Source organism: Saccopteryx bilineata, chromosome 2 (assembly GCF_036850765.1).
Source record: "Saccopteryx bilineata isolate mSacBil1 chromosome 2, mSacBil1_pri_phased_curated, whole genome shotgun sequence".
NCBI lineage: Eukaryota > Metazoa > Chordata > Mammalia > Chiroptera > Emballonuridae > Saccopteryx > Saccopteryx bilineata.
Window position 1 is genome coordinate 334,098,699 of NC_089491.1, and position 10,948 is coordinate 334,109,646.

Sequence of the window (10,948 nt, forward strand, 5' to 3'; positions counted from 1 at the left end):
AGCTCAGTCTGTGGGAAAATAAACCTCACTGGTTCTGAACACTGAACACAAAACCTCGATTTCCCTAATGTACCTGGGCACTCTAGTAATTTGAATCATGAAACTATATCTCCAGAATATGCTTTGGAATACATTTACTAATAAAGTAAAAAATGAATTTATCTTCAACATTTGGCTTAGGGGATGGGGGCAAGAGGAGCTTGCCCGTGGTCTGTAGGATCAGGCGAAGGACACAGTGACACTGTTCTACCCAGACAGTCACTGCTGTGTGAGTCATTCCAGGAAGTAGTTTTTCCAAATGAAGCTTGCAATTGTCTGGCCAATGCGGACAAAACTTTGGATGCTGAGAAGTGCCTGTTACACCAAGGCCCCTGTGAGGCTCCTGGCTTCATGAGAAGATTCAGTACTTGCCAGACGTAATACATATTTTAATCCATAAATCCCTTAAATGCACCCAGAAGCCATAGACTTTGAAAACACGGAAAAGGAAGATTAAATGTCCCAGGAACAGCTAATATAACAGGAACAGAACCCCTGGGTGAGAAATGCTTTCTCTCTTTCCTCTCTGTCTTCCTATCACGAATGTCACCTGGATGGCTCTCCTTTCATTTGATACGAACATTCTTCTCACGACCTTCTTTTTCTTGCACTGCGTCTGTCCTCTTTCAACCTGGTCCGGGCTTGTTATTCTCGGCCTCTGTCTGCTGCCTGCCTATGACTCGCTTCTTCACCTGATTTTTCTGTTCATGTTCTGTTTCTATACTAGCACATCCCAATGCCTGCTTTTTCATACAGTAGTGGTTTTCTAAGATGACAGTCACTGGTGTAAATTTTTTTTCAGGCCTGCAAATGAATTTTTAAAGGACTTCCCTCTTACCTGTCACCCCTAAAAACACCTGTTGAAACGCATGATGGCTCTTTAGAAACTCTAGTAGTTACTTAGGTAATAACAACACATGGTTTCATTTCTTACGTCTCTGTTCCCATTCCTTCCAGACATAGTCTCCCGGCTTCCATCTAAGCCAGTAAATTCCTGATACATATACTTAGTTGTCATTCCATAAACCACAGAAGGCATGATATTGTAAATTTTAAAACCTTTGAGTTTTAAGAATCATTTTTCTTCAATCAGCAGTTGTGTTTAGTTGGTCATTTATTTGCTTGGCTCTCTATTTTTCTCTCGGAACTATCAATATTTTTCTTCCAACTAAAGATATTTCCATGACCAACTTGGAAGGCCTTTGGGCTGCATGATTCAGTTACAGCAAACAACAATTCCCTAAGGGTTCCCAGACCGTGAGGGCAAATGAAAGGCCCATTCTTCCTCGGGCCGTCTGTCCTGCTCTATCTTGTCGTGGGGTGGGGCGGGGGTGGCAGTGTGTGCTTCTGGGTGACCCTGACCAGCCTGCAGCTCTGTGCTCTGCTAGGCTTGAGCCTGTGGTAGTGTATAGTTTCTGGAAGGGTTAGAAATTTACCAGAGTGATGATATATCGTATCGTCCCTGATCGTATAGTTTATATTCTTAATATCAATTTGTGCTGTGGTCTGGATTATTCTGTTACCAGGGCACGGAATCAGCAATAACTGTGTGTACAATGCGCTGTTCCGATGCCCGTTCCAACTGCTGCTACGCTTCAGAAAGGAAGCGGCCTGCCAGCCCATCTGCCCTGATTTCATGGCTTTTATCTCTAATCTTTACATCTTTGAAGCCTTTGGGGAGTGGTGTGCTTCCTGGCAGGAGCGAAGCGCTGCTGAAAGGAGATCTGTGCTGTCTCCGCTTCCCTTTCTGTGTCCTGAGAACTCCTGTGTGACATCTGTGACCCAACCAGACTTCAGCAGACCTCTGATTCAGAGCCATCTTAGAAACACAGATGACATTTACAGGGTACCTACTGCGTGCCAGGCACTGTGCCAGACTTTACCTGGTCGGCACCTCCCACTCTCAGCCCCCCTGTAAAGTAGGTAATTGCTGTTTTACATGGTGAGGAGGAAAGTGAGCCTCACGCCATTACGTGGCAGAGCCAGGATTCACGTGGGGGTCTCTCTGACTGGACAGCCTTTAATGGAAATAAAACTGCCTGTTTTACTATCACATACATGTGCCTGGACTACTGTACATTTGGCTGCACGACCTTTGGATTGTAGTGGAGAAATCCTACTTCATTCAGGAGCAGGATGAAAAGCTACAAGTCTTTTCAGTCTATGGAAGCCAAAACAAATAGGAATGTAATCAAGTTTCTGAAACTCATGAAGAACATGATCAGTTGTCAGGCTCAATTATTAAGCATCTACTATGTTCAGGTTGCTCAGTGTTCAAAGAGATTGCCTCTCCAACAACCTAAGAAAGTAGCTTTATGCAGAGAAACACGATAACTACTTAGAAACAGGTTAGCATGGAGCTGATGCCGAATGAATGGGGGAGCCAGTGGGCTCTGCTGTCTGGGTGACCTGTGAAGATGTGGGAATTATCAGAGCAGGACTTACATCAGCGGGGACAGATCTAGGCTGAGGGACCCGTCTGAGCAAATCCATATGGTGCTGGGGGTACACTGTGGGGGAGGGTATGGTTGTAATGAAGGGATAACATAGGGTATTTGTGAACAGCGGGAATAAGCCCTCAACTATTAGCTATTTAGACTTTATTTTTCCCATAGAAGAGAGCCAACAAAGTGTGTGTGTGTGTGTGTGTGTGTGTGTTCCATTATATAGTGGGTAAAGTGATGAAACTCGTTATCTCAGGAGAGGTCAGAAATAGAGTAGCTCAGTTCATGAATGGTAAATCCACAGTGTGCAAGGCCATGACCCTAACCCTTAAAGTTACTCTAATTAGTGCCCAGCGCATACCACAAAGCCTCCCCGGTGACTCCATGCGAGACAGACCACTATAAAACCCATGGCCTCCTGTTTTGCAGTTAACAAAGTTAAACCCCTTAGAATGTGTCCCCATATCCATCACCTCGAGTAGAAATTTTAGGTGATCCCTCCAACAGTTGTGTGGAGGACAAAATGCAGCGGAGCAGTCACAGAGGGCGCTGAGCACAGCCCAGGCAAGGGGTGATGGGAGTTTGTCTGGGGCCGTAGCCGAGCTGGTTGGTTGAATGTATGTGAAGAGAGTAGGCAGGATTTGCTAGTGTACCACATGTGAAGTCAGAGGTGACTTGCCGTCAAGGTTTTTGGCCTGAGCATCTGGAAGAATGTAATTGCCACTCTACTGAGGTGGGAGAAGTATGTTTGCCCACTGGGCTCCAGAATGATACCCAGCTGGTAGAAAACTAGAGCAGGGTCAGGTCTCGTCTTTTACAGGGAAATGTGGTCCCCGAGCCAGCAGTTCCTCCAGGGATTTTGGTCTGACTGCTGTTTGACAAGGAAATCCTTGTGCTGGCTGGGACCTGAAGTTCCTGAGTCACCTCTGGCCTCTTTTTCCATTTTGGCCGGTTCTATAAACCTCACCAAGAAGCCTGAGAGGAGAGACGGCAGTGAGCCCCACGAGGAAGACCTCCCCTTCTGGGTCCCTGCCGGCCGCAGTGCTCAATGGTGAGGGCATTCTGCTGCCTGGGAAGTCTCCCAGGAGAAAGACAGCTTCTCTCGGTGTATGTGCCTCTGCTTTCAATAAACCTTTTATCTGTTTACTTCTGAATTTAAAGAAAAAGAAAGGGGATTAGATTTATTCACCTGAATGAACTCTAAGGTTTCTTATAGCTTTGAAGATTCAGGTACTAGAGATTGGGGGACTTCTAAGTATGCACCTTTATGGCAAGTCCGTGGCTCTGCCCAAGGGGCTTCCCTATCATTTGTAACAGGGAAGAACACCTGCCCTCCCTGCTTTTCCAGGGTCCTAGCAGAACTCAGATGAAATGCAGTGGGTAGCAGAAGGCTTTGCAAAGTGCTCGACAAATGCCAAGAGTCTTATTAATTACTAGGGTTGTATAGGGTCTCTCTGAAAACCTTCAAGCCCTTCAGGTAGAATGTGAAGAGCTTCCTGTTGTTTAATCAGTTGAAATGACCCAGAATACAAACTTAGATTAGCATACGCCTTCTAGATTAGGGCTAATCAGGGGCAGGCTGAACAGATGCGTGGACGATCCCAGCCTGATTACTGTACCTCAGCATTTAATCGTCTCTCTTCCAAGGGCAGCCGCTGGTTTAGTGCGGGCTGGGTTTCCAGGCTTCTGTCCCCTCCCCCTTCCATCGCCATGGACAGAAAGGCTGCTAGTTCAGAGACACTGAGATGGTTTAATCTAATCCATGTCAAAATGGCTGTGTGTGTAAGAGAAAAGAGAGAGACTGAGTCTAAAGTTCCCACAATGTGATGGTAATGCATTTATTTAAGGTAGAGATAGGCTAAAAGTGACTGTAGAATATAATGGAATTGAAATTTCAAGGCATTTGAAGTTATGTAATGACCTTGAATATGGACTCTCTCCCCCCGAAAATCTTTTCAGATGTGAGTTGCTGTTACCAGTTAACCACCTGAGACAGCTCAGTATGGGGTTCCCTTCACCACCCAGTTGTAGAGGCCAGTTGTCCTGCCCTGATTATGAGGTGAAGGACAGAGCTGAGATGGTTAAAAATGGTTTGACTTAGATGAGTCCTGAATAGTTTCCATACTGCTGTTTCCTGGACTGGGAGCCCCCATGCTGAAACAGCCTGGTCACCCTAAGACTCCCCCAGTTCAGCCACCCCATCCCTAGTACAGACACCTGAGAAAGCTCAGAATGGAGGTTTCATTCGTGAGTGTTGAAAACATTTTCTGAGTTCCTGCTGATTGCTAGGGACTCAAAGATGGAGACTCCATCCCTCCTTTAAGGAATTTACAAGCTCCATGGAGACAAGACAGGCAAACAGCAATAATGAACCGGACCACAGTCTCTGTGGAGTCCAGTACCGAGTGCTGTGGGAGTTCAGAAAGAGAGGAGCCCATGCACGGAACAAGCTGAGGACAGTCGTTCCGGGCAGAAGTAGTGTTGCACATGTTGTTGAGGTGTGTATGTCGAGACCCTGATCAGATAGTTCACCTGGCTGGGGTGTAAAAACACCAGGCTGACTGAACAGCAGGGGTGACAGGAAAGGTTTAAATGCCTGCAGAGGGGTTTGGACTTTATATCCCAGGGGCCGCTGAGAACCACTGCAGAATTGTAAAAGACAGCAGGACCAGTGTTCAGAAGATCATCTGGGTAGAACAGCGGCAGACGATAGCGTTTCTGCATTGGAACCTTTCTCCATTTTATTCTAGGGCAGATCTTCCGTGACATTGAACCCTGTTTTAACAAATTTAGACAGGGACTCACATCATAGGAAACCCAAATAGGTCATGAACGCACATGAAAGAGATTGAACTCTGACACTTTTTTAAGATTCCCTCCACTCCGTCTTGACTCGGAGGTGCTCACAGTTAGGGCGAGGCTCCCTGCTCACAGCAGTCACTGAATTTGTAAAGCGTGTGACTCTGTCCCTAAGTTTGGAACTTTTGGAACCAAATCAAGCCCAGAAGCAAGAGCAATGAAATGAGACTGAGCTTTGTTCTGGGACTTGGTTGCTGTTTGCCTGTGTGGGTGCTTTGGAGGATGGCACACTGGCTTTGCTGCTGCGTGTTTTGGGTGGCGTCATTAATGTTGACCAGAAGAGACGATGAGAGTGAAGGTGGTCAGTGTGCACTGTGGCGGCTGTAGGAGAGGCGTGGTCTTCACACGTACTCGGGCCGAGCTGCTTTCTGCCCAATCTGTGTGAGCGTGTGGGCCCATCCTCTGCTCTTCCAGGCCCAGCATCTCATGTTGGGGCGGGGGGGCTTCCACTCCTGTTAACACAACCAGGGTGAGTCTGGATTTCCAGAAATGACTGTCATCAAGGCAGAAAGTCATCAAGCCCTGTTTCATGTTGCATCATCAAATATTTATTTCTAAACTAGCAGTACTTGTCCCTTGAAAACAAGTTAGATGACATTTAACATTATAAAATAACATTTTATTTTGTTTTCTATTTTGTATTAGAAAATATTCTAATAAAATATCCCTTAAAAATTTTTTTTAAACATTTTATTTATTGATTTTAGAGAGGGGAGAGAGAGAGAAAGAAGTGGGAGAGTGGGAAGCTTCAACTTGTAATGGTTGCTTCTCGTATGTGCCTTCACCAGGCAAGCCTGGGGTTTCGAACCAGTGACCTCAGCATTCCAGGTCAACGATTTATCCACTGTACCACCACAGGTCAGGCAAAGATATCCCTTTTTAAAATTAATTTTTAGTTTTATTAAAATGCTAAATGGTTTTAAATATCAAAAAGGACTAAAAAGCCTGACCTGTGGTGGCGCAGTGGAAAAATCATTGACCTGGAATGCTGAGGTTGCCGGTTTGAAACCCTGGGCTTGCCTGGTCAAGGCACATATGGGAGTTGATGCTTCCTGCTCCTCCCTCCCCTTCCCTTTCTCTCTCTCTTGCTCTCTCCCCTTCGCCTCTCTAAAATGAATAAACCAAAATTAAAAATTAAAAAAAAAATGACTAAAAGGACTTTTTCTAAAAAAGACTATACCCCGGGACAACACCTCACGCTCTTTTCTGGTGTGTTTCCTTACTGCTCTAAATAGTAGTCTTATATCATCATTTCCTTTGGTTTTTAAAGATTTTATTTATAGATTTTACAGAGAGAGGGGAGTAGGAGTGTGAAGTATCAACTCATAGTTGTTCATTGCTTGCTTGTTGCTTATCATATGTGTCATGACCAGGCAAGCCCAGGGTTTCCAACCGGCGACCTCAACGTTCCAGGTCGATGCTCTGTCCCCTGCGCCACCATGGGTCAGGCTCATCATTTCTTGAACTGAGACATTATCACAGTTTTTTGAAAACTCAGTTTCTTTGTTTATATTATAATCACATAAAAATTGTTCACTGCCAAGATGAGTATATTGTAATTATCATGGTTAATATGTGCTTTTTTTTCTCTTCTACTTTTTAAAGTAGCAATTACCTGTTCTACTCAATTCTGGAAAACCCCTCTCAGCACTCTTCCTCACGTGGTCATGCCATTTTCTCCCTCTGTCCTCAAATCCACAGCTTGGCCCTCCTCCTGGCCCTCACCCTGTCCCCAGCTCGGCCCTCCTCCTGGCCCTCACCCTGTCCCCAGCTCGGCCCTCCTCCTGGCCCTCACCCTGTCCCCAGCACGGCCCTCCTCCTGGCCCTCACCCTGTCCCCAGCACGGCCCTCCTCCTGGCCCTCACCCTGTCCCCAGCTCGGCCCTCCTCCTGGCCCTCACCCTGTCCCCAGCTCGGCCCTCTTCCTGGCCCTCACCCTGTCCCCAGCTCGGCCCTCCTCCTGGCCCTCACCCTGTCCCCAGCTCGGCCCTCCTCCTGACCCTCACCCTGTCCCCAGCACGGCCCTCCTCCTGGCCCTCACCCTGTCCCCAGCTCGGCCCTCCTCCTGGCCCTCACCCTGTCCCCAGCTCGGCCCTCCTCCTGGCCCTCACCCTGTCCCCAGCTTGAGCTCGCTGCAATGGGCTCTGTCCCCCAGGTCCCAAAGCCACTCCTTCATTAGCTTTCTGTGCATCCCTCAGAGCATCCCAGAGGGTGTGCCTGGGTGGCCAGTTTTAGAGCCCTTACACCTCTGGAGCTGTCTTTATTCTGCTCCACACTTAATTCACATGGGGATCACTTTTCATGGAGCAGATACAGCATTCTGAACTGGGCCCTTCCCTCTCTGACCTCTGAAGGCGTTCGTCCTTGTCTTCTAGAAGTCCTGCAATATTGTGCTTCCCAGATCTTCCTACATGGCTTTTTTTCTTGCCGCATCTCTGGAAATCTTTGTGTCTGTTGTGCCAAGCATTTAGTGAACCTCTTCAGTCTGAAACTCGTGTTTTCCAATTATAGATGTTTATTTACACTGTGTCGAATAATTTCCTACCTTCTGGTTTTTCTAGTCTCTCTGGAACTCTGTTATAAGGTTGGACCTCTTAAGTCTCATATTTTCTCTCCTACTTTCTGTCTTCTCACTAAAATCACTAAATAAAAATTTTTTAAAGTAATTTTTAATTCTTTAAAAAAAGAGAGCGAGACAGTGAATTGCTGTAAGGCTGTGCAGGGCCGTGCTAGGTGACCCGGGGTCCCAGGGTGTTAGGACAGCCCGCCAGGCTTTCATTGTCCTTCTGCCCTTCCCCCACCTACCACCCTGCCTGCCAGATCACTATGGGCCTTTCCAGGTTGTTTTTCAAACCTGTCGATGAACTTCAGATGTTCTGTCAACCTAGAAGTGTTGGGGTTGGTGTGGCCTCCCAGCGATTTCAACCACTGGTTTGCAGACCAGCGCCAACCTACAGACTACCACCAGCCTGCGGACCAGCGATTGAAGAACACAGCTGTGGCCCGCTGACCCAGGCAGCTGAATACAAACTTCCCACAAATTCCCGTTCCCGCCCCGCCCTCTTTCTGCAGGAGCTTGACTTCCAAGTCCTGAGCCCTCCCGGGACCCTGGAGTGGCAGTGTTCACTTCTCTGATAAGTCAGAACCACTGGCATTTGCTTTGCATCTTCCAGAAATAATAGACATCTCTCACTGATATCCTTTTGTTCCCCTTCACTGTAATTTCAGTTTTAGGAGAAAGAGAAATTGGATACATGCATTTATTCTGCCTTATTTAAGGAACTCCTTTCTTTAATGTTATAAAGTGATCGACTTTCCCTTCTCAGGAAGGACAGCCCTTTTCTGGGGTTACCTGCTTCTTTCTTTCTTTGTTGAACTATCCTTTCCACTGTGAAGTAATAGTGATTGCTTTTTTAAGTTGACCCCAAAGTGTATTTAGAAATTTTATTGGTATGTGAAATCTAAAATCAGAAAACTAATAACCAAGACTTTTTTATTTCCAAAATGAGAAGCAGGGGGGGAAGCCGTCAGACTCCTGCATGCACCCAATTGGGATCCACCCAGCATGCCCACCAGGGGGCGATGCTCTGCCCATCTGGGGTGCTGCCCCGCTGCAATCAGAGCCATTCTGGTGCCTGAGGTGGAGGCCATGGAGCCATCCTCAGTGCCCAGGCCAACTTTGCTCCAATGGAGCCTTGGCTGCAGGAGGGAAAGAGAGAGAGAGAGAGAGAAAGGAGAGGGGGAGGGATGGAGAAGCAGATGGGCGCTTCTCCTGTGTGCCTTGGCCGGGAATCAAACCCAGGACATCCACATGCTGGGATGACACTCTATCACTGAGCCAACCTGCCAGGGCCTAGACTTTTTTTTTCTTAAATAAGCTGACTCTGAGCAAAGTGACAGTGGCCAGAAGACAGGATGGGATGAAGGGAGATGTTTTTCCAAGCTGAGAGAAACTTGAACACAGGAAGGAAGCAGGCTGAAGGAATCAGAGTATCACAGAAAGCTGATGGAGGCCTCTCCTGAAGGAGGACCAGGACAGCCCACCGACCTGGCCGGTGGGGGGCCATTCTCATGGTGACCATGCTAGAGCTGGAGGTGGGCAGGGCCAGCTCTTGGCAGGTTGGGGAGGCCCCGCTCTGAGGTATGTCTCCACAATTTCTCCTAACTTTTCTTTCCTGATAGTCTGTTTTAAAGAATTAAAATGGGGCCTGACCGGTGGTGGCACAGTGGATAGTGTTAACCTGGGATGCTGAGGACCCAGGTTCCAAACCCTGAGGTCACTGGCCTGAGCGTGGGATCATAGACGTGATCCCATAGTTGCTGGCTAGAGCCCCCCGATCAAGGCACATATGAGAAGCAACCAGTGAACTAAGGTGATGCAACTATGAGTTGATGCTTCTCATCTCTCTCTCTTCCTCTCCCTTCCTCCTCTCTCTCAGAAAAATAAATAAATAAATAAAAATGGCAATAAAGAGGGGTGTACTTGTGCCTGGACAGTGGGTATCCCATTGCCTGCAGACTGGAGCTGGCTGCCTGTCCAGCAGCATCTGGAAGCCGAGCCTGATCCCCACCAATGTCTCCGCTTTGTCTCCCCAGGACTGGTCCAGATCCCTGTGAGCATGTACCAGACTGTGGTAACCAGCCTCGCCCAAGGCAATGGGCCGGTGCAGGTGGCCATGGCCCCTGTGACCACCAGGATATCAGACAGCACCGTCACCATGGACGGCCAAGCTGTGGAAGTGGTGACGTTGGAACAGTGACATGCAGCCAGACCATGGCGTCGTTTTCTAGTCTACTTCAAACATTTTTACACATTTGCAGCGGTGCAATCAGATGGAATTAAGTCCCTCGACTTCGGAAGAAACGTCTATTGTTAGCCCTTTTTTTAAAAAAGGAAACAAGGCAGCGGATTTTGCAATTGCATTTTTTAAAGCACCACTCTTGATTTTCTGGGATTGGTGGAGCAAGATACCGCGGTGTCAATTTCACTGTCCCGAAAAAGCCAAATTGTGGCAGGACTCCTTTCTGCGAAAATGTGTGTGTATACTTATGTGTGTGTATGTGTGAGTGTGAATATATGTATATGTGTACATATGGATATACACATTTACATATATAAAGTATATATATGTATATGTATATGTATATATATATATATGAAACCCGCATGGAATTATCTGTATGAAATTAAGGTGCACTGTGGAAAAAAAATAATTCACCCAGTTTAGTGGGTGTAGGGTACGTGGCCAGACACAGTCACCAGATTTTTGTTCATACCAGGGTCATGCGTTGAGCTACTGACAAACTCAGGTGGAGGTGACCATGACCTTCACCAAAGCTGCCTCCCAGTGACCACCAGAACTCTCCCTCCTGAACTCGCTCGAGGAAGGAAGTTCCAGCATGGGTGGGATCCGGAATTGTGCTTACAAAGTCCAGGGGCCTGTGGTCTGGCAGCTAAGTTGCTCCTCGGGCGGGCCCAGGTGCTGACCTTGCCACAGGCAGGTGAATGTCTCTAAGATTCCCGGCAGGGACAAGAGGGCTTTCCGTGGCCTCCCATCTCCTCCCTTTCCCAGGAAACCTTCTTGATCTCATGACTATTAAAATATT

General features: G+C 47.3%; 1 protein-coding gene across 5 annotated transcripts in view; it reads left to right on the forward strand.

The window, feature by feature from the left end:
• The window catches only part of NRF1 (nuclear respiratory factor 1), a 135,941-nt gene extending 125,612 nt beyond the window's left edge, over positions 1–10,329 (forward strand). For 4 of the 5 annotated variants that reach the window (XM_066262293.1, XM_066262290.1, XM_066262291.1 and 1 more), the window contains exon 11: positions 9,938–10,329. In XM_066262293.1, the coding sequence (XP_066118390.1) occupies positions 9,938–10,101 (164 nt within the window). In that variant the 3' untranslated portion in view covers positions 10,102–10,329. The remainder of the gene's footprint in view (positions 1–9,937) is intronic. The other variant, XM_066262296.1, reaches the window with a different exon arrangement.
• The last annotated feature ends 619 nt before the right edge of the window (positions 10,330–10,948 follow it).